The sequence below is a fragment of the Podarcis gaigeae genome (genome assembly GCF_964106915.1).
Source record: "Podarcis gaigeae genome assembly, chromosome: 2".
Classification (NCBI taxonomy): Eukaryota; Metazoa; Chordata; class Lepidosauria; order Squamata; family Lacertidae; genus Podarcis; species Podarcis gaigeae.
In genome coordinates, this window is record NC_139679.1 from 27,988,193 (window position 1) to 28,011,582 (window position 23,390).

General features: G+C 42.9%; 1 protein-coding gene across 5 annotated transcripts in view; it reads right to left on the reverse strand.

Moving 5' to 3' along the window:
• SLC39A11 (solute carrier family 39 member 11) overlaps positions 1-23,390 on the reverse strand; it is a 257,070-nt gene that overhangs the window by 41,062 nt on the left and 192,618 nt on the right. For all 5 annotated transcript variants that reach the window (XM_083727731.1, XM_083727730.1, XM_083727728.1 and 2 more), the window contains one exon: positions 3,192-3,261. In XM_083727731.1, the coding sequence (XP_083583857.1) occupies positions 3,192-3,261 (70 nt within the window). The remainder of the gene's footprint in view (positions 1-3,191; positions 3,262-23,390) is intronic.

Here is a 23,390-nt window from a genome sequence, read left to right on the forward strand (position 1 = left end):
CAGCAAATCTCCTTTAGAGTGCCCTTGTGGGCCACTGACAAGGAAACCAGGATGTCCTCCTAGAAGTTCCAACTCAATTTTCATGTATATATGGCCCAAGAGATGCAATGCTACCTTTTTATTTTTAACTCAGAGCAATATTTTTCTTACCTACAAGCTTCGGGTAAATATCTGCTCCATAGCCAAGATTCACTTGCTAAATGCTGCATTACACTGCATACCAAAAGGCTTTCAATAGGTAATTGGAATCAAATAACCCAACAAGGTGGAAGGATAGATTGTGAAGCGTGAAGCTGAGGCTGCAATACTTTGGCCACCTCATGAGAAGACTCCCTGGAAAAGACCCTGATGTTGGGAAAGATGGAGGGCACAAGGAGAAGGGGGCGACAGAGGATGAGATGGTTGGACAGTGTTCTCGAAGCTACCAGCAAGAGGTTGACCAAACTGCGGGAGGCAGTGGAAGACAGGAGTGCCTGGTGTGCTCTGGTCCATGGGGTCACGAAGAGTCGGACACAACTAAATGACTAAACAACAACAACAACCCAACAAGGAACCAATAGTCGCAAACACAGCAGTAGGGAGGGGTAACATATTTCTGGAGCTGAAGGAACAGGTTAGCAAGAGTAAGTTTTGAGTGCCTGCGCATGCACACACACACACACACACACACACGTTAATAACTTAGAAACTGTGAGAAGTTATGCAAAAGAACAAGGATGATGAAAATTGCAGCTGACAAGCCACTATCTATCTGTGAGAAGAAATCAAACAAACCTCAGGCACTAGCTCTACCAATACTGCCCTCTATGAGGCCCCACCTCTGTTATCTGAAACTGTAACATCTCACATGCTCATCTCATCAATCAACACAACATCCTGTGCCAGCATCACACAGCTCTAACATCTGTCACACCCAGTTCCAAGACACCTTGTCCCTGTAGTCAGTTTTGCAGAGGACAAAATACACTGGAAGTGAGAACACAGGTCAACCACTAACTAATAAAAATATCCATGTCAGGAGCTACGACGTTCAACATGAATTGTTTGGGCAAACTCTTTATTTATATGCACCATGTTCAACAACTGTAGTTATTTTGATACAAGAAAGAATTCTGGGGAGGGGAAAAATCAGTTTTGTTCGAAGAAAATCCTTTCTCACCCACTTTCCCTCCAACAGATGCTTTAAAACAACATTTTTAAAAAGTGGCACTTTTAGTACTTCATGTAACATTCCTTTATACACAAAACATTAAAAAAAGAATCCATCCAAAAAGTATAGTGAAAGCCCTTCCATGTATGACAATTGGTCTTAAGATGCCAGCAGTACAGATTTCTGAGAATTCTCTCATTTCAATAGGCAAATTAGAGTGTGGATCGTTTTTAAGGTTAGACATAAACAAGGCTGAAGCAATATTACCTTGACAACACCTGGCATACACGACTATGCTCTGTTGTTTTCCTTTTATTGATTGCTTAAAGCCCAGCATTGTGTGAGAAAGAAAGTGCATTTCAAGATATGCTTATTACCAAAAGACCGTTATACCCAGCAGACACAGGCAAGAGACTTACAGCCATAAGAATTCTGCTTCATTGGGATAACATGGGCTTACCTTTTCCTGCTCTGCAACATCCTTTCTGAGGTGATGTCAACAGAACTGCACACAATATTCATATATTAATAGCATCACATAACAGTGTTATGATATTAGCACTTATGTGAAATTAGGATTTTTATTTTGCACTTGGCACTTGTTTACACTGCATCACATTTGCCTGTTGACTGTCACAGCTCACCTTGTTTGCAGTTATTCTTTTGAGTATCCTTGCATTCCCTTTATGTTAAAATCACCTTGAACAATTTGGTATATAACCAGCAAACAAGACTACCTCACCAGTCAATCCTAACCCTAAACCAGTTCCCCAACCTTGGGCCTCCAGCTGGTTTTGGACTACAACTCCCATCATCCCTAGCTAGCAAGACCAGTGGTCAGGGATGGTGGAAATTGGTAGTTTGAAAACAGCTGGAGAACCAAGGTTGGGAGACACTGACCTAAACCATTTATGAACAAAAAGCACAGGTCCCTATCAGGAGGATCCATAGACCCCTGGTACCAAACTGTATGGGAAACCACTCTGTTAGAAAAACCATCCAACAAATTGAAAATATCATGGTGGCAAACACAGCAAGACACCTTCGCTCCTGCGTGGCTCCCCTTTGTCACATACACAGGCCAACAAGACAATGATATATCCCCTGACTACAAATCAACATGGCGAACAACCCAGCAACACTTCCCTTTCACACAATCAAAACACACTGCAACCAACCATGCTCTGGGCTCTTTGATTTCTTGCTCCGCCAGCAAAGATAGGACACCTATCCACGCGACAAAAAAGCACCACCCATATACTCTGTAAAGAAAGAAAGCTTACAGCAGTGTGTCCAAACTTTTTTCAAAGAGGGCCAGATTTGATGAAGTGAAGGGCCGTGAGGGCCGACCAAAGGGCTGACCACAGTTGTTGACCTTTTTTAAGGATTTTACCCCAAAGTTGTGGAACTATTTTTAGGACTGAAGTTGTTGACCTTTTTAGGGTTGAGGTCATTGAGAGGTGTTTTAGGATTTTACCCCAGGAAATAAACTGCCACAGGGGCCAGATTAAACCGGATTAGGCCCCCGAAACGGACTTTGGACATGCCTGGTTTACAGTCTCCCTCATCCCCTTCCCCTTCTCTATTTTCTCCTCTCTCTTTCCCCCCACTTTTCTTACCCTCACAACCCCACACTGACTACAACAAAAATGTCTCGAATGGACTGTAGTTGAGCTGCAAGAAAGACTCTACGATTTGAAAATAGAGACACTGAATGTACTCTTGTTACTTATGGAAAATCTTTTGGAGGGAGGCCTACACTTTCTACATCCCTCCTGTCTATTTATTCCTATTTTCTGTTTCTTGTTCCTTAAGCAGTTACTGATCCCCAAGAGGACCTGAGGTGGGCCACAACATGAAAGCTGTTCGTAGCAACTTGCAGAGTGACGTTGGGGGTGGGGGTTTGGGGTCAGTGTTTCTTGGAGAGCAGCTGGAAAAACACAACTGCCTCCTGCATTTTCTTCCCCAAGGAATTTGAGGAAGCATCAGTCCAAGCTCAAAACACCACAAGGAAGATGTCACCTATGCATAGTGAACTTACCTGGCACTTTCAAAGGTTGCAGATGCTGACTTTCCAACAGCACCAAATCCAACGCCAACAGCCAAGCCCTCTGAAACAGAGAAAGAACATGGTAATGTAGTAACCTAGCAGGTGGCTTGGCTTATAGATGGACACCCTGCATAATTCATTCTCGCCCACTTTAGGATTTGCCACGCAGTCCTTGAGCTGAAAAAGGCTCCCCACCCCATTTTTATACTTTATGTGTCCTGTATGAGGATATGACTTATTGAGCTTGATTTTGAACTTGTGGGTTTAGGAAAACGAAGGATATTGAGTAACACAAGATCCATTTGCTGTTGTTTACTGTCTCTCGTCTCCTATATATTTTGGAAAGTTGTTGGCCTCAGTCTGTTTTCTATGCATTTCGACACCTCTTAAGATATTGTAAACAGGTTTGCAAGGTGCTTCCTGATATGAGGAACAGGTTTTTGTCCATGTATGGATACAGTTGGACACCATTTTGAATCAAGATGGCAGACTGAACCTGTCAAAACGCCACTGATTTTCATTTCACTTTTCATTTGTATGCTGCATTTCTATATTACTATACACAAGGCAGTTTACAGGAACAAAATATACAACAAAGAACACACACCTTATTATAATCTGATCCAATACAAAAAATATTGTAATAAAAGATAACTTTAAAATGGAATGACTTGTATCAAATAAATAGTCAACAATCTTTCAGAATATAATAGTAAACAATAAAATTAACTCTCAAAATGTCAGCAAATAATAATTAAACAGAAATTTACTCTTAACAATCACAATAAATAATTACTAAACTATGATCTATAAAAAGTAACTGCAAATCACAATGCATCAGATACCACAATCAGTGCTTTTTTTCCCTTAAAAAAATGTTTAGGGGTACTCTCATTTTCCTACTCATATTGAAATACTGCCCCTCAATGAGACCAAACTTAGATTCACAAAATGTTTAGAGGAATGTGTACCCCTGCATCCCCCCCCCCCAGATAAAAAGCACTGACCACAATGCATACAAAGCTATGTAAAAAGATCACATTGATAACCGCTATTTCAAAACTGCACTGAACTGTTTTGGTTTCTTAGAATTCCCAAGCAACACTGTACAATTTCCACTGGTTACTTTGCTGTCATTTGATTAAATATCTAAATATATCAACATCCCTTTCTTTTGCTTAAAAGAAAATGGCATGGCAATTTTAAAATTGAAGTATTGCAAAGAAATAACACCACAATCCGGAAGTTAGACATATTTAAATCAGGTTATTCTAAATTTAATTGCAACTACACTCATTCTACCGATTTCCATGAGACTCAAATGCAGCTAACTTGAACTGGACCAAGGCCTGAGAATGAAAGACTTAAAAGGGGGGGGGGGGAGAGTGGAGAGAACAAGACAAAAAGCAATGAGCGTTGTGGAACCTTAGAAGATTCTGTTGGCTTTTTTTACAATGCCTCAAGACTATTTGTTGTTTTCGCTAACAGCGTGGTTACACTTCTATAATTAACCTTCTAAGAGTGCAGTCAGTTGCTGCCTTTACTCTAATGACTCACTTTTATCAGCTTCCACACTAGCAAACAAGCACAAATATTTAGGCTGTTTCAGTGAAACATCACTCAATACAAGATAGTCTTAGCAAGGACACTGAGAAAGAAATACTGTGCAAGGCAATTCCTTTCACTGGGCCAAATAACTTTCCTTTTGGGGGGTACTGGATAGCTCAGTTGGTAGAGCATGAGACTCTTAATCTCAGGGTTGTGAGTTTGAGTCCCACATTGGGCAAAAGATTCCTGTAGGGAACTGGATGATCTTTGGGGTCCTTTCCAACTTTCCATTGATTCTACAATTCCATGATATTCAAAGCATCACAGTAGCATAGAAATCAATGATGTAGCACTAATATGGTGGGAAAGAAGCATGTCGAGTCTGGGCAGGGCAGAGTGGAAACTATTCATGTGCCATCTTCATTGGCATTCTGCCCACCAGGAGAATCCAATGGCAGGCAAAGGAGAAGATGAGCTATTAGGTTACATATCTATGGAGCCATATTTGTGTGAGTCTCTAGCTACACTGGCTATGGCTGTGTACACAGTATACATCTATATCAAATTTCAAAGTGCATTGCTACTTCCCAAAGAATCCTGGGAACTATAGTTTACCCATCTCCTACAATCCCTAGCACTCTTACCAAACTGTATTTCCCACAATTCTTTGAGGGAAGTCATGCACTCTAAATGTATGGTATTTACACTGCCTAGTTGTCTAGGACTAGCTAGCCCAACCACAGCATCAATTTTAAGACCATTATGTCACATCCCAAACGTCAACAGAAAATAAATAAGGCTCCCCATCCTCTCCCATTATATGAAAAAATATGAGTAAAATAGCATGTCCTGCTATATGCTGTGGATATAGTTTGCCTGAACCTCCTTGATTTTTGTTAATACAGCCATCCAAAACTAGTGTTAGGTTACCAGCCTCAGAAACATGGGAAACAGGAATCCACACTAAAGTGTTAGGCCATGTTAACTAACACATATGAGACTAATTTTTGCCATGTGCCAGCTTAGTGGATGTTTTAATTATTGTAGCGTTCAGAGCTCAGCATGTTCTAATAGAAGCTTCACTAGCAGGTGCATTTACATCTCCGCAGGGCATAAATCAGAACTGCCTTAATTACAATTGCTGTAGCTGCTAATGGGGAGAAGGAAGCATTTAGCCCTCAAACAGGTGCAGGAAATCTGACAACTGACTTCATTATGTGCTTTGGGCTTTGTCCCCAGAGGTGAGTCTTGAAGCCACTCCTAGGCAATTGACTTTGTAACTGCTGGACTCAAGGATATGCATAGCATTGAATAAGCATTAGGAGTTCCAGATACTTTAATGTCTTAAGATACAGAATGGACTCTGCAGCCTCTCCACTCCAGCCCAGTTTCATCTTTCACCCACCATCACACCTTAGCTGCTATCCTGCCTTCAAGTCCCTCTCTAAGTTTTGAAGTGTGTTAATTGCAGAGTTAACACAATAGTTAACACAATCGAATAGCAGTCGCAGTGACTTCTCTTGAGATAAGATGGTGCTGACTGCAGCTTCTCCCTTCTCATGATGAAAATGGTACTGGCTAGGTCTGGTGCTCCAATATGGGGTGGCAATTGATGGGAGGCACAGCAAAGTTTCTGAATACCAGTTGCTGGAAGCCCCCAAAGGGGAGAGTGCTCTTGTGTTTGGATTCTGCTTGCTGGTTCCCCACAGGCAACTGGTTGGCCACTGTGTGAAAAGGATGCTGGACTAGACGGGGCATTGACTTGATCCAGCTAAATGTTCTTCAGTTTATTCTTCTGTCCTTAAGAGATGACTCCCGAAGGAAACTCAAGGCAGTAGAACCATAAGATGATTGGACCCCACTGAACCTGAAGCATGGGAAGCCCCAACAAAAATTTATAATTTGGCAAAATATTTGGACTTTATGATATGTATTTGTATAATTTAGAATATTTAATGTGATTTGATTGGATTGTTAAAATGGAAAACTGAATAAAAATTACTCTAAAAGAGAGAGAGAGAGAGAGAGAGAGAGAGAGAGAGAGAGAGAGAGAGAAATGACTCCTGAAGGGGTTCTTCTTGAGACTCTGGAAATCTGAACAAAATGGAATTGAAGGGAAACATACACAACTGCCTCAACCAATAGCAGCAATTCCAATGGCTAAGTGCTCTCTTGAGCATCTGTCAGAAAGAAATCTTGAGACATGGAATGGTTAACAAAGTGAAATAGCTATTGCAACTTGCAATTAAAGTAACAGACATTAATCTTGAGGCCAGTGTTAAAAATGCTGCTTTAAATTTGAATAAAGACAGCAAGATAAATCTGCAAGGTGCCTGTGAGGAGAAAGGAAAGAAGCAGGAAGCCCACCTCTGCCAAGAGGACGCAGAGTATTCCCAGCAGGGGCAGGGGTCTCTGGCCTCAGCCCTGTTCCCCCTGCCACCAATGAGTAAGAGATGTCTATCTGAACACCCCTCCAATGCCCGGAAGAGCCCTACTCACTCAGGGCAAAGGCTCATCTAGTATAGCATTCTGTTCTCACAGTAGCCAACAAGATGTCTATTGAATTGAAATTAAAATACTTTATTGTCACTTGTACAACTTGCATACCATGAGATTACATGAGCACCCCCACTCAGCTCTCTTAGTCTTAATTCCCCTTGTTTACTGACGCACACCCAAAAGTCAACCTGTGGGTCCCCACATGCTGCTGAACTACAACTCCCATCACCCCTAGCTAGCAAGGCCAGCACTCAGGGATGATGGGAGTTGTACTCCAACAACATCTGGGGACCCATAGGTTGAGAACCACTGGACTAGATGATCATCAGGATCCTTCCCACCTCCATAACTCTTTGATTCTAATCCTCTTTTAAAACCATCCAAATTGGTGGTCATCACTGTCTCCCCTGTAGGAGCAACTTCGCCAGTACACTATGTGAAGAAGTGACACTTGAAGAACAATGGCGGTCGGTGGGAAGCCAAGTTCATCCCATGTCAAATGGGCCCATTGGCTAATATGATCACATGCAGCTTCAGTTGACCTAAAGGTGAAAATAGGGACAAATGAAGAAGAGAGCTTAGGGTGGGAAATGGTGATTATCCCGTTGGAATTTCCAGTGAACCCAGGTAGCTAGCATTAATGAAAGTCAAATGCGAGCTGCAGCTACATAAGATACATAAAAAGGGGGGAACTGAGCTCAGCAGATGGTGCAGGATGGGATAACTGTGTGCTGGGCAAGAGCTGCTGAGTGGAAATGGAAGCCATGATGTGTGCCAGGTGTGCTACCAAAGTGAAAATTAGGGTGGTAATTGAGAGCAGAAACGGGCTGCGACAGCATACTAATTTCACTCATGAATGTGCAAAGTGAGGCTCTGGAAAGACAGGTTCAGATACAGAGTCAGAACGGTTTCAGAGAGAAACAGAACTAACTGTGGTTAAAAAAGTAAAGTACCTAGGGGTAAACATAACAGCAAAAAATCTGAGTCTATTTAAGGATAATTATGAAAAATGTTGGTCTGAAATTAAGAGAGACTTGGACAGTTGGTCAAAATTGAAGCTTTCTTTGCTAGGCCGAATTGCTGCTATTAAGATGAATGTATTGCCTAAGATGTTGTTTTTGTTTCAAACATTGCAAATTGTGGACAAGACGGAGTGTTTCCGGAAGTGGCAGAGAGATATTTCTAAATTTGTCTGGCAGGGCAAAAAGCCCAGAATTAAGTTTAAGATATTAACTGATGCGAAAGAAAGAGGGGGCTTCGCCCTGCCAGACTTAAAACTGTACTATGAAGCCGCAGCTTTCTGCTGGCTAAAAGACTGGCTACTTCTTGAAGACACTGATGTGTTGGACTTGGAAGGTTTTAACAATGCTTTTGGTTGGCATGCATACTTATGGTATGACAAAGTTAAGATCAATAAGGCCTTTAAGAGCCATATTGTCAGGAAAGCAGTATTTAATGTCTGGATAAAATACAAAGACTTATTGGAAAACAAGACTCCGAGGTGGCTTTCGCCTCTGGAAGCTAAGGCCCGAAAAAGACCCAATATGGAGGCCAAATGGCCAAAATATTGGGAAATATTAGAAAAAGATGGAGACAATTGGAAATTGCAGAGTTTGGAGAAAATGAAGGATAAAGTGCGAAACTGGTTACATTACGCTCAGATTAAAGAAGTTTTTAAAAATGACAGAAAGTTAGGGTTCCAGGTGGAGAAATCGAAATTGGAAACAGAATTGCTAGAACCAAAGACTAAGGTACTATCTAGAATGTATAACTTGCTGTTAAAATGGAATACACAAGACGAAACGGTTAAATCGGCTATGATAAAATGGGCACAGGACATTGGGCATAACATTATGTTTGAGGACTGGGAAAGGTTGTGGACCACTGGGCTGAACTTCACCGCATGTAATGCTCTGAAGGAAAATGTAATGAAAATGATGTATAGGTGGTACATGACCCCAGTTAAACTTGCCAAAATATACCATTCGTCTGACAATAAATGTTGGAAATGTAAGGAAAATGAAGGAACATTCTTTCATCTCTGGTGGACTTGCCCTAAAGTGAAGGCCTTCTGGGAAATGATATATAATGAGTTGAAAAAGGTATTTAAGTATACCTTCACTAAGAAACCAGAGGCCTTCCTTCTGGGTATTGTCGGCCAGAAGGTGCTAAAGAAGGACCGAACATTTTTTCTGTACGCAACAACGGCAGCAAGGATACTTATCGCCAAGAACTGGAAAACGCAAGATCTACCCACACTGGAAGAGTGGCAGATGCAGCTAATGGACTATATGCAACTGGCCGAGATGACTGGCAGAATCCGAGACCTGGGAGAAGAGAGGATTGAGGAAGACTGGAAGAAATTTAAGATGTACTTACAAAAACATTGTAATTTGTTTGAATGTTAAGAAGGATGCTAGAATATAAATAATTGGCCACCACTAAATTAGATTTGAATTTGATTATAAGTGAGGTTAAAGAAAACACAAACCTTTTGGAGAATTGCTAGATTGTATTTAAATGAGTGGATACAAGATTGTAAACAAGTTGATAATTTGCTTGGAAAAACTTTTCAACGATGTAAGTGGGAGCGGGAGACGTGAGGGAGTCCAAAGAAGTGATGAAACCACGTTTTGATATAAGCAATGTTGTTTATTATTTGTGCATTTGTATCAAAAAACTTTAATAAATATTTGTTTTTTTTAAAAAATGGAAAGACAGGTTCCACCAATTATTGCTGTAGAGGGAGATTTTCCCAGACACATAGGAAGGGGAAAGCAGAGATTGGAATAAATGAGACTGGTGAGCTGCATGAACAGCCTCTCCAGGAAAAGAGGGATCTACCTAATCATAGGCTTGGAAAGAACCTTGAAGACCATGTAGACCAAACAGTCTGATCAGCGCAAGGTCTGCAATGTGGCACTCGACTGCTAGCATCCCTGGGGGTTCGTTGTTCAGACTTCACTTAAATGCCTCTATGGAAAGGGATCGGATCATCTCCTGAGGAAACCTTTGTACCGTTCAACACCTCTTACCACTGGGTCCAGAATCCCTTTTCTCTGCAATATCTATCCATTGGCTCTCACCTTGTCCTCTGAAGCAACAGAGAATAACTCTACTACATCTTCTTTCAGATATACGGAGGTCACTTTCACATTCTCCCCAGTCCATCTTCTCTTCTCCATGCTGAACACACCTGGTCCTCATTGGATTTGGTTTACAGCCTGCTCACCATCCTGGCCAGCCTCCTCTGCACTCACAACAGGGTTAGTTGAGAAGACTTCAGAACAGTTATCCGCTCACAATTAGAAGTATGATGCAACTGTTCATCTAATTACCGTATTTTTCGCTCTATAGGATGCACTTTCCCCCCTCCAAAAATTAAGGGGAAATGTGTGTACATCCTATGGAGCGAATGCAGGTTCCTTGGCTTCAGCAATAGCAACACGAAGCCTCCGAAGCGCAGAGGGAGCGCTCCCTCCGCGCTCCGCAGGCTTCGCGTTGCTTTCGCTGAAGCCTGGAGAGTGAGAGGGGTCGGTGCGCGCTCTCGCTCTCCAGGTTTCAGGAATAGGCACCTGAAGCCTTCAGAGTGCAGCGCGAGTTCCCGCTGCGTTCCGGAAGCTTCAGGTTCCTTTTGCTGAAGCCAGGAGTGTCTTGCTTTCCAGGGATAGCCGCCTGAAGCCTTCGGAACGCGTAGATAATGGGGCCAGTTCTTGACAATGCTAAGATATCTAGGACAGGACATTAGGGTGGTACGCAAGCATCATCTGTATCCTCCAAGGTTCCCCATAGGACCTGGGACTGCAATGGAATTGGAATATAATTTTCCAAGAGAGCTGAGAAAAGACTTAAGAGATTGGCAGTAATCAATTTCACTGGCTCTCCTCTCCCTGCAGAGAAGAACAACAAAGACAAGAGGCAAAGGTGCTGTGTTGCCAATGTATGCAGCCTCCTAAGAGTAGCATGCGGTTCCTTTGAAGCTTGATGGCTGTGAGCAGATGGTCTGGGACTGGCCCCAGGTAGAGAAAACTGAGCAACATCTCCAGATGAAACATGCACTTAAATGGAAGTGAAAGAAGGCATAAAGAAAGTTTATCTTTCCTCATTTCACCTTCAAAAGTATTTGGTTGAGGTGAATACACCCACATAATTTATCCTGCGGCCATATTCAAATAATTGAATCCTTTGGAAAGAACATTACTCCACCAGAGAGAGAGGGATTGTTAAGTGGCAGAAAATATATAATCTTGGCCGACTCTCACCACTCATACTGAAATTCACGTAAGTCATTCACACGCAGCAGTTTTAAAACCTGGGGCGCACACACAAATCTATGTAAAATGACATATTCGGGACAAAGGACATGTTATGTGGAGTTCTATGTAACTTTCCTTCCATGAGATGTGTGAATACACACACACACACACACACACACACACACACTACTGAAAAGCAGCCACAAAAGGCTGCAATCAGGAGAAGAGGAATAGTGCGTAGGTTTCTTCCTAATGTCTCAACAAATGAAACTGATCTGTAAAAAATGTTACTTGAAAAAAGAGAGAGAGAGAGACATTGCACATACTTTTGTGAACCAAGAAAATCTTTAATAAAAATACATTTTAGAAAAAAAAGGGTGTTAAACCATTTAACCCATTTTCAAGCTCTCATAATTCTCCCCTCCCTGACTGTTTTAACTCCCTGTGGGGGGTGGGGGGAGATAAAGATTCCCATTATATTTTTTTCCCCTGCAGGGAGAAAAACCAGCTGGGAGTGGTGGTTGTGGTTTTCAGAGCACAGCAACAACTGGATTTTAATTGCCCCAGAAATATCCTTGCGTCACATTCCCCAAACGTAAAAAGGGACATATGAAGAGCCTGCAGGATCAGGCCAATGACCCATCTAGTCTAGCATCCTGTTCACACAGTGGCTGCCCAGATGCCTGTCGGACACCTGCAAGCAGGATTGAAACCCAAGAACACTCTTCCCCTCTTGCGGTTTTCCAGCAACTGGTATTCAGAAGCATAAGGACCCCCCCCCCAACCATTAGGTCCCGTCGTGACTGACTCTGGGGTTGCAGCGCTCATCTCTCTTTATTGGCCATGGGAGCCGGCATACAGCTTCTGGGTCATGTGGCCAGCATGACTACGCTGCTTCTGGCAAATCAGAGCAGCGCACAGAAACGCCATTTACCTTCCCGCTGGAGTGGTACCTATTTATCTACTTGCACTTGACGTGCTTTCGAACTGCTAGGTTGGCAGGAGCTGGGACAGAGTGACGGGAGCTCACTCGGTTGTGGGGATTCGAACCAGTGACCTTCTGATCATCAAGTCCTAGGCTCTGTGGTTTAACCCACAGCGCCACCTGCGTCCCTATTCAGAAGGATATCTGCCTACAAATGAGGATAACAACACAAACAACGTAACAGGCTGTATGTAACTATATAAATTATTTTTAAACACGATTCAACATATCATATCATATCAAAATATATGGTTCTATAGACCAACTTATCATATAAACAAAACATACTATGAGAAATTAAAGTCCAGCAGATGGATCAGGATCGGTGATGTGGTAGTGTTGTATTGTATTATTTATGCAAATTGATCTCCTCTGGAGTTAAAGATCTGACTGGGACAAACCTTGTTATGCTGAGCTTGTATTTTGCACAATTTGTATACGGTGTCTGTTTGATAATGTGTGGCTTGCTATGCCTGATAAAGGATATCTGAATTGAGATAGATCAGGAAATACAATCTATTCAGTTCTTATACTGGCAATATCCAAGGTGTGGAATTCCAGAGCTTATTTTCTGCATGTGCCATTCTTCCAAGTTTTTCGTCTGATACCTGCATACAACGAACTCTAGAATTCTTAAAAGCATCTTCATGTGGAACACTACACAATTGATATAAGAATTCCACACCGTGGATATTGCCAATGTTGACTTTAATTTCTCGTAATATGTTTCGTTTATATGATAAGTTGGTCTATAGAACCATATATTTTGATATGATATCTTGAATCGCATTTAAAAAGAATTTATATAGTTACATACAGCCTGTTACGTTGTTTGTGAACCAGTGTGGTGGTGCAGTGGTTAAGAGCGGTGGACTCATAATCTGGGGAACCGGGTTCGCTTCCTCGCTCCTCCACATGCAGCTGCTGGGTGACCTTGGGCCAGTCACACTTCTCTGAAGTCTCTCAGCCCCACTCACCTCCCAGAGTGTTTGTTGTGGGGGAGGAAAGGAAAGGAGAATGTTAGCCGCTTTGAGACTCCTTAGGGTAGTGATAAAGCGGGATATCAAGTCCAGACTCTTCTTCTTCTCTTCTTTGTGTTGTTATCAGTTTTGTATTTATGTGACAAAGGGCTTGGTAATGTCTTGAATTTGCCTACAAATGTGGAGGCAGAGCACAGCCCTTGTGGTTAAGTAGCCATGGGGATAATGCCCCCCCTCATAACACATGGCCATTAACATTTATACACAAGAGGCTAATGCAGCACGATCTAGTAGTGAGAGCAGGTCAGGGAAATGTGGAAGCAGATAAGTTTCCAAGTAAACCAGAAACGGAGATCAAACCCTCAGTTAAGAGGACCATTTCCTTCCCTACCCACACACTACGTTATTTCATAATTAGCTGAAGCATGAAATTGAATTAAGATAATTTCAGGGTGGTGGGGAAAAAGCAAAATGCACACAAAAAAGGAAAGAGGGGGAAAACAACACCCACCGCACCTTCACAACCCAACACCTCGTGATCTCACACATATTCTCTTTTCTGGACTGCTTTGAGTACAGCTTCCCTCCAGCTGTAGCACATCCTGCTGCTTTTATTCCCTTAACTGGGAACACAAAGAGCGATTGACTACAAATGCTCTTTAAGCAGAGACTACTCAAAACACATACACGCTCCCACGTCTGTGTGTAAAAATATAACAGCTTGGAGCTGCTTCACAACCAGCCTGGAGGCTTTTAATGTAGGAAATATTCATCATCTCCTGCATGGGTAATACAGAAATCCGCCTGTTGGTGGGCTGCCATGCATTTAATACCCCAGCAGGCTAGCAAATGTGGATGCAATAAATACATATTTTTTAAAAACCACAACCCTCTACTCTAGATCGGTGGATCCTTTGGTTATAACGAGATACCCTTTATGCTCACAACAGTTTTCTTTGGGGTTAATTAAGATGCCACATAACTTCTAGTCTTCGGCTATCTTTCATTATTGGCCTCACTCCTTTGGCCAACTCTGCTCCCATTAAGGCTGGACACTTTCTATCAGGAGGGCTCCCGTAACAACTTCACAGCAAGCATTAATTAAACAGGCGACATTTTCCCTATTATCACACCTCTATTTAAGGAGTAGCTGGACCTCTTATAGCCTGGGTTGGGGTGAGAGTGAGGACATTGCAATTCCTCTCTCGTCTTTCCTAAGCACCTACTGTATGTTGACTGAATGCAATTCTCCGCTTCGTAGGAAGGAAACTGCACAAGAAACGACCACTCATGCACCTACTAGTGACTGATTCTTCTGGTGAATTATCTCTTCTACTCATGCTCTTTTCCCATGAAAGGCTTCATGGCCACATCCTGTACAAATTCTGTTGTCCCTTCTGCCATGAGTAAGATGCTTCTCATCCCTATTAGTATGCAGCTGTCATTGTGATTCTAATATATCTTTATATAGATAGATATATGTAAGGCTGTCGTCACGCAGCTCCCATTGGAGGATTTGTAGTCATCACAATCCTGGATTTCAAATGGGGGGGGTGGCAAGGGTGGTGGTGAGTGGAGTGAGCAGGGGCGCAGCTTCTTGCGCATGCATTAAGACAGCCAATGTAATAACAGCTGACACAATGCAACACAGACCTTGAGAGTAATGGTTGCTGTTGTGAGCTCTCAGAGAGTTCACACTCTCTGTTTCATTGCCAACCCAACTAGGGCTCTTTAGAGCTGCAAATACTGTTCTTGATCTTTCCCATTTCATTAATTTCAGAGCAACACACACTCATTATTAGCTTGCGAAGTACTGAAATGAACCTTCTAGGTGCCCTTTCAACATCTCCGTTCTTCACGCTGTGCAGGCACCATGTTTTGAAGGGAAGAAAGAGCTTATCTGAAAGCATGTGTTCTACCTAGCAATTACTGTCACCTGAGCAAGAAAATGAAGACATCTGCTGGTTGCTAACGTTGCTGCACCCTTCCTGACCTGCTCTAGTGAATCAGTAGTCAGGAGCCTGCAAGTAACGAAGTAATCAAGGCGACTCAGTTCTTTTGTCTGTAACTTTCACCCAAGGCAAGTGAAGCAAGTTAGAAAAGCATTATAAAATCCATTCTTACATTTGCCTTCTCAAGGGGAGGGAAATGCCATTTCCCCCTTTTACGAATGTGTAAAAAAAAAAAAAAAAGGAACTGGCGTTAAAACAACAACAACACTCTAATGCCTTTCATATTAGTTAGAATTATTGCTACTCATTGGAGTGGAGCCAGGATCTAATACATAAAGCATTACAGATTTTCTCAGATCTTGTTTGTGTGCACCCTGTGGCAAAAGGGCATCTCACATTTCATCAACAACATCCACTTATTTACAGTAGCTGTTAGGAGATTTTCTCCATCTTGGCGGAGAATGACATTTTTGGACATTTCAAAACTACTAGGTAACATTCCAGAGTGTGCTCCAAATCTCTCCTAGGTCACAGAGAAGATGGAGTGGCAGCTGCTCTCTATTTTGCTTGTAACAGCAGCTGGGTAAAGCCATTGGAGGGGGTGAGATGTTACCAGCATACTGATAAATCTATATCATCTGACTCAGGTGAAGCTGTGCAGGCACTGGGTGAGCCTTTCCCAATCTGGTACCCTCCAGGTGTTTTGGGCAACTCCCATCATCCCAGACCACTGACCATGAAGTATGGGGCTGATGGTAGTTGGACTGGTTAGACATTGCTGTGCTAGACCAGTTATGGAGCGCATGAAGGATGAATTATGACCAGACAGAGGCTGTACTCCCCTGGAAAGAACAGATGCATGTGCTTCGTCCCCCCTCAGCTACACCACAGCCTCCAGGATGAATTCCTCAAGAACATGGCAGGATAGACCAGCTGGTTAGTGTGTGGTGCTGATATAGCCAAGGTTGCAGGTTCAATCTCCATAAGGGACACCTGCATATTCCTACATTGCATGGAGTTGGACTAGATAATAATAATAATAATAATAATAATAATAATAATAATAGAAGATTTCATTATTTCATTTCCTTTTTGTTTTTTAAAGTACAAATCTCAAATTGGTTTACAACACAGTAAAACTTCAAATAAAACAATCCAGAATAGAACATATTCAAGCTTCAAGGAAAATATTTTGACATTTCCCCCCCCCTGGCCACCATTTATTTATACCCCGCCCATCGGGCTGGGTTTCCCCATCCACTCTGGGCGGCTTCCAACAGACTATTAAAATACAATAATCTATTAAACATTAAAATCTTCCCTAAACAGGGCCTCCTTCAGATGTCTTCTAAAAGTCTGGTAGTTGTTTTCCTCTTTGACATCTGGTGGGAGGGCATTCCACAGGGTGGGTGCCACCACCGAGAAGGCCCTCTGCCTGGTTCCCTGTAACTTGGCTTCTTGCAGCAAGGGAACCGCCAGAAGACCCTCAGCACTGGACCTCAGTGTCCGGGCAGAACAATGGGGGTGGAGACGCTCCTTCAGGTAGATCAGGGGCCAGCAACCTTTTTCAGCAGGGGGCCCTTGTGGGGGGGGGCAGACTAGATTTTGAAAAAAAATCATAATAAACGAATTCCTATGCCCCACAAATAACCCAGAGATGCATTTTAAATAAAAGCACACATTCTACTCATGTAAAAACACCAGGCAGGCCCCACAAATAACCCAGAGATGCATTTTAAATAAAAGGACACATTCTAACACACTGATTCCCAGACCATCCGTGGGCCGGATTTAGAAGGCGATTGGGCCGAAGCCTGCCCCCGATCCTTAGTTTGCCTACCCATAGACTAGATGATCCTCAGGGTCCTTTTCCAACTCTACAAGCCTGTGATTCTATGATATAATCTCATCAGGTGACTGGAACCGTTTTTCAGTTAGAGAAGCACTGGAAGTTGAAACTGAAGCAAACATTTCAGTAACTATAATCAGTATTAAAGACATATGACCTGGGTAGAGAATAAGCCCGGTGAGTAGTCCACACTAGCGCATTTTAAGTGTGGTTTGCTGCCCTGAAAACAGATGTGTTGGAATGCTGTAAAGCGCCAGTGTGGTGTAGTGGTTAAGAGAGGTAGTCTCATAATCTGGGGAACCGGGTTCGCTTCCCCGCTCCTCCACATGCAGCTGCTGGGTGACCTTGGGCTAGTCGCACTTCTCTGAAGTCTCTCAGCCCCACTCACCTCACAGAGTGTTTGTTGTGGGGGAGGAAGGGAAAGGAGAATGTTAGCCGCTTTGAGACTCCTTAAAGGGAGTGAAAGGCGGGATATCAAATCCAAACTCTTCTTCTTCTTTCTCTACACTTACAAAATTTTATAGCTGTCTTCACCTACAGAGAAATGCAAGCTATCACAGAGGTTACCGATAAACTCTTCCTTGACTTCAGAAGGCTTAGCTGTCAGGACACAAAAGACTTACAGAAGAACAAAGCACACAGGAGGGAGGGGAAATCAATGAGAGATTCACGAGAGAGATATCTCTTTTTTAAAAAGTCAGAGGAGCAACAGGAACAGATAACGACAGAAAGCCATTTTTACAAAAGCAATAAAGAATTACGTCTGAAAAAATAAATTGAGGTGGCAACGTAGAGTGAAAGACTCTAACTGGAGATCTGTAGGCATTCAGAAGAAACGGGAAAGGTCACCTCTCCCTCTTTTTAAAAGACTTTTTTGGGAGGGGACTCTAACCGGAGCAGATGCTAACATCAGCAAGTGGTGAAGAAGAGCAAGTTGTCATGCTGCCACAGAATTATGCAAAAAAATATTCTAACAAAGTGCTTTTATCAGTTCAGCTTATACAGTGATACCTCTGGTTATGTACAGTGGTACCTCACATACGCTTCAGACTCCATTAACACAGAAATAGTACCTCAGGTTAAAAACTTTGCTTCAGCATGAGAACAGAAATGGTGCTAAAGTGGTGCTTCAGGTTAAGAACAGTTTCAGGTTAAGAACAGACCTCTGGAACGAATTAAGTACTTAACCCGAGGTACCACTGTACTTAATTCATTCTGGAGGTCTGTTCTTAACCTGAAACTGTTCTTAACCTGAGGTACCACTTTAGCTAATGGGGCCTCCTGCTGCCGCGCAATTTGTGTTCGTATCCTGAAGCAAAGTTCTTAACCTGAGGTACTATTTCTGGGTTATCGGAGTCTGTAACCTGAAGCATTTGTAGCCTGAAGCATCTGTAACCCGAGGTACCACTGTATATCAGTGGCAACTTTACCTTGATGCAGGTAGCATGGCTACATTTAGAGTACTGCAATATGCTGTATGTGAGGTTTTCCTTAAAAGGGGGTGGGTCTGGCAGCTGCGAATTTTCTTTGCAGCAAATTGAGAGGGGAACAAAGATCACTTTCCATATATACCGACAGCGGTTCTCCATCCCACCCAGACCACCTGTGACCACCTGTGATTGCATGGGAACATGTAAGTGCAAACTAGTCTGGAACACAGTTTCAGCCAGCATAATTATTACGATCATGGGGGTGGGGTGGGGAGAACGCCGACCAGTTTGCAAAATCACTACTGACCGACTCAAGTTCTACGTGGTTCATGCTAAATTTCCCTCACACAATCAGAGGGGCCATGTTGCTGATTGTATGCAGGACAACAGGCCTCTACACCAGACAGTTACATAAATCACATAAAAGGAATGGAACTACAAATAAATACGATAGATTCCAGCAAACACTGCTGCCATAGCAACCTAGCCAAATGACAGGAAAGGTGGAAAGAGAGGCCTATCCTTAGCTTCTCCCTTTCCTTCCACACTGAAGAGAGTGAGGTGGCGATGTTTCTGTTTCCCTTTCATCTGCATCCAGATACGATATATCATATTTGCAATCCAACAGAATTGAGGATTAATAACATCACTAGGGAGACAGACTCCTTATCATTCAAGTGGGGAAAAAAGAAACCTACAGCAGAAGCAACTATAAACAGCAAAGCTAGGATAGGGAAGTTTTTCCAACCACATTGTTTCATGCACAACCTTCCAGGGGCCACACACCAGTGGGGAGTTGAGTTTGAGGCAAAAAAAACCACATGGTGCAACCTTTGAACAGTAAGCTATTTCCCTGCCACTGATGTCAAAGGTTTTGGCACCTCCATCATCCATAAAGGCAAGCAAGTAGAATAACAGAATTGTAGAGTTGGAAGAGACCCCGAGGGTCATCTAGTCCAACCGCCTGCAATGCAGGAATCTCAGCTAAATCATACATGGCAGATGGCCATCCAACCTCTGCTTAAAAACCTCCAAGGAAGGACAGCCCACCACCCATCATAGAAAACTGTTGCACTGTCAAGCCGCTCTTACTGTCAAGAAAGTAGCACTATCATAGTTCAAGGATATATTCTAGAAGAAAGCTGGTGTGAAAGAGGGGTTGCGAAGATCCCTAAGAGTCAGATGAATAGACCCGGAGGGTCAAATTCAGCCCCTAAGCCTTAGGTTCCCCACTTCTGGCTTAAAAGCACCAACAGGTCCATCACCATGCACAACAACTACAAAGATGGTCTTCTGTCACAATGTTACTTCCCCATTTTCCGTGCTACGGAATGGTCATTTAGTTTATTAGCCCAATTTAGGTTGATAGGTTCCTTACTCTACTACAAGGGCAGCCACCATGGTGGCCATCAGCAGGGGCAGCCCAAGCCATTTTGGCACCTGAGGTGAACCACAAGATGTCCCACCCACCATCACTAGAGAAGAAGGAGTGAGTGGAGAGATACATCAGGAACAAGGGGAAGCTGAATCAAATCAGCCTTACCTGGTGGCAAAAATTCCGAAATATAGATGTATAAGACAAATAATAAATGTTGGAAATGTACAGAAAAAGAAGGAACATTTTATCTTAGGTGGTGGGAATGTAAGAAAGTAAAGAACTTCTGGGAAATGATATATAAGATGCTATATAAAAAGGTAAAGGTAAAGGTACCCCTGCCCGTATGGGCCAGTCGTGTCCGACTCTAGGGTTGTGCGCTCATCTCACTTAAGAGGCCAGGAGCCAGCGCTGTCCGCAGACACTTCCGGGTCATGTGGCCAGCGTGACGAAGCTACTCTGGTGAGCCAGCACCAGCGCAGCACACAGAAACGCCGTTTACCTTCCCACTAGAAAGCGGTACCTATTTAACTACTTGCACTTAGGGGTGCTTTCAAACTGCTAGGTGGGCAGGAGCTGGGACCGAAAGATGGGAGCTCACCCCGCCGCGGGGATTCGAACCGCCGACCATACGATCGGCAAGTCCTAGGCACTGAGGTTTTACCCACAGCGCCACCCGCGTCCCTAAGATGATATATATATTCTGGGAAATGATATATAAATGATATAAATAAGAATGTATATTGAAATATACATTCTTAAAAAAAACAGAAGCATTTTTACTTAGTATTATAGGTCAAGACATTAATAGGCAAGATGTTGAATTGTTCTTATATGCAACAACAGTGGCAAGAGTATTGTTAGCCCAGAAATGTAAGCAAGAAGAAATTCCGACGAAAGAAGAATGGCAGACGAAATTAATGGACTATGCAGAATTGGACAAAATGACAGGAAAGATTTGAAACCTGTGGGACCAGAGATTTACAGAAGATTGGAAGAAGTATATGAATTATTTGAAGAGCAACTGTAATCAACAAATTACGCTAGTAGGACTACAAGAAGTTTTGTAAGGAGAAATATACAAAGTGTTACAAAATAGAAAAAGATAGAGATATTGGTTATGAGTTTGAAATGTAATAGGGAAAATAAGAAATGCGTACTAAGAGATTAGATTGGAAAATTTTCAGACAGGACTGATGGAAGTCAAAAAAATTGAATAAGATGTAAAAGTATGTTTAATTACTGTCGAAAATGGTATGTTAAAAAACTAATAAAAATTTATATTAAAAAAATTCTGAAATATAGAACAGTGCCATTTCTAGCAAGAGGAAGAAACTTTACCTTTAAAACACATGCACACACAACTCCGCCCCCCCTGCAAAAAGCAAAACCCACCACCATGCCTATACCCTTCTCTGTCCATCAATATGAAGTCAAACATCAGCAGGAAATGTGACAAATCTCTAAAAGTACTTGCTTTAGTACTGCCTTAATATCAATTTCAGCACTTTTTAGCTGAACAGATGGAAATAGCCACAAGGTTATAAAAGCCTAGTCAGGGGAAACTGATTGCTATTGCGTGTGGAACGGAATGGGGAGGATGTCAAATTTTCATTCCTTTCCCCCCTCGTTTATGTGAGAGCCCCACGGCAGTAAAAGATTCAGCACCATACGTCAACTAACACAAATCCCTACGGTGTGCTTTGTTATTGCAACACTAAAAGCAGAAGGTTGGGGAGAAAGCTAGCGGCCAGCTCGAGCCCAACAGCTATTCTATGGCCGAGCAATGAATAGAATTCTCATCAGAGATCCATATTGCTAAGTAAATGACCGGAAAAGCTAAGAACAAATTAAATATATTCACAGATTCTGCCAATGCCACACTTGTTAAACATGTGCGCCTTGGTTCCTTAACACTGTTCCTTTGCATGTACAGTACATCTCAGTCGAGATCAATTCAATTTCCGGATGCTTTGTGAGATCACTGTAGTCCTATTACACATTGATTTCTTATTTATCATGGCTTCTTCTACCTCATTCATCATTCTGCATCTGATTACCGTATTTTTCACTCGATAACACGCACCTGACCATAACACGCACATAGTTTTTAGAGGAGGAAAATAAGAAAAAAAACTTCTGAATGAAACATTTTTGTGCTTCATGCTGTGGCCACAGACATGTGATCTGATGGTGAATTTGGGGTGACCCAATGCAAAGATCCTGAGGATCCATGTGGATCCATGCTTTGTAACCACGTTTTTGCACCATTCTGGCCCCAGGCAACAGTGGGTGCGTGATTTTTTTTGGTGCAGGCTGTAGCCATGGACATGTAATGTGACCTGATGGTGAATTTGGGGTGACCCAATGCAAAGATCCTGAGGATCCATGTGGATCCGTGCTTCGTAACCACGTTTTAAGTGGGGAGGGAAGGAAAAACAAAGAAGGGACAAGGAGCACAAGAGGGGTGTGCGGAGAAGCAGCTGGCTAACAGTGCAGGAGAGGGGTTTAACGGGAGGGAGGAAAGGAAGGCAAAAGTTTTCCCCCACCCACCCAAGCCAGCCCTCCCTCCCTCCCTCTCTCTCTCTCTCTCTCTCTTTCCCACCTGCAATTTCCGGCTGCCTGCAATGCTGGACGCAGCAGCAGCAGCAGAGCACGGAGAGGAGGAGGTGGTGGCTGTCGGCTGCGCTCCTAGCTGACGGAACCTGAGCCGGGTGGGCTGGAGCCTGCTGTTGTGTTTGAGCAACACAGCAACCGAAAACAGTGGGCAGTAAGACCCTGAGGCAGAATGCAGGAAAGCAGCAACCTCCTCTCTTTAGCCTTCCCTCCTCCGCGATTTGATTTTTGCCTGATTTTGTACTCAGGCCAGTCGGCTCCAGGGACCACACATTCGCTCAATAACACGCGCAGACATTTCCCCTTACTTTTTAGGAGAAAAAATGTGAGTGTTATAGAGAGAAAAATACGGTACGTTATACTATTTGCAGGATCATTGATTCAGGTTTGTACTATTATCCTTGCATTGTCTGGTCAAAAGGCACAACGGGCTGCTAATTAAAAAAGGAGGTACGAGTGAAGCCAAGGGAGAAGATATCAGCTGAGCCAAGGAAGGGGGCATTGCCAACCTCATGGGAACACAGGAAGGGGCCTGATACAGAGTCAGATCATTGGCTCATCTAGTGCAGCATTGTCTAGACTGACTGGCAGCAGCTCTCCGGGGATTTCAGACTGGGATATTCCCAGTCCTACCTGGAGATGCTGGCGACTGAACCTGGGATTATCTGCGTGAAAACCAGATACTTATCACTGAGGTATG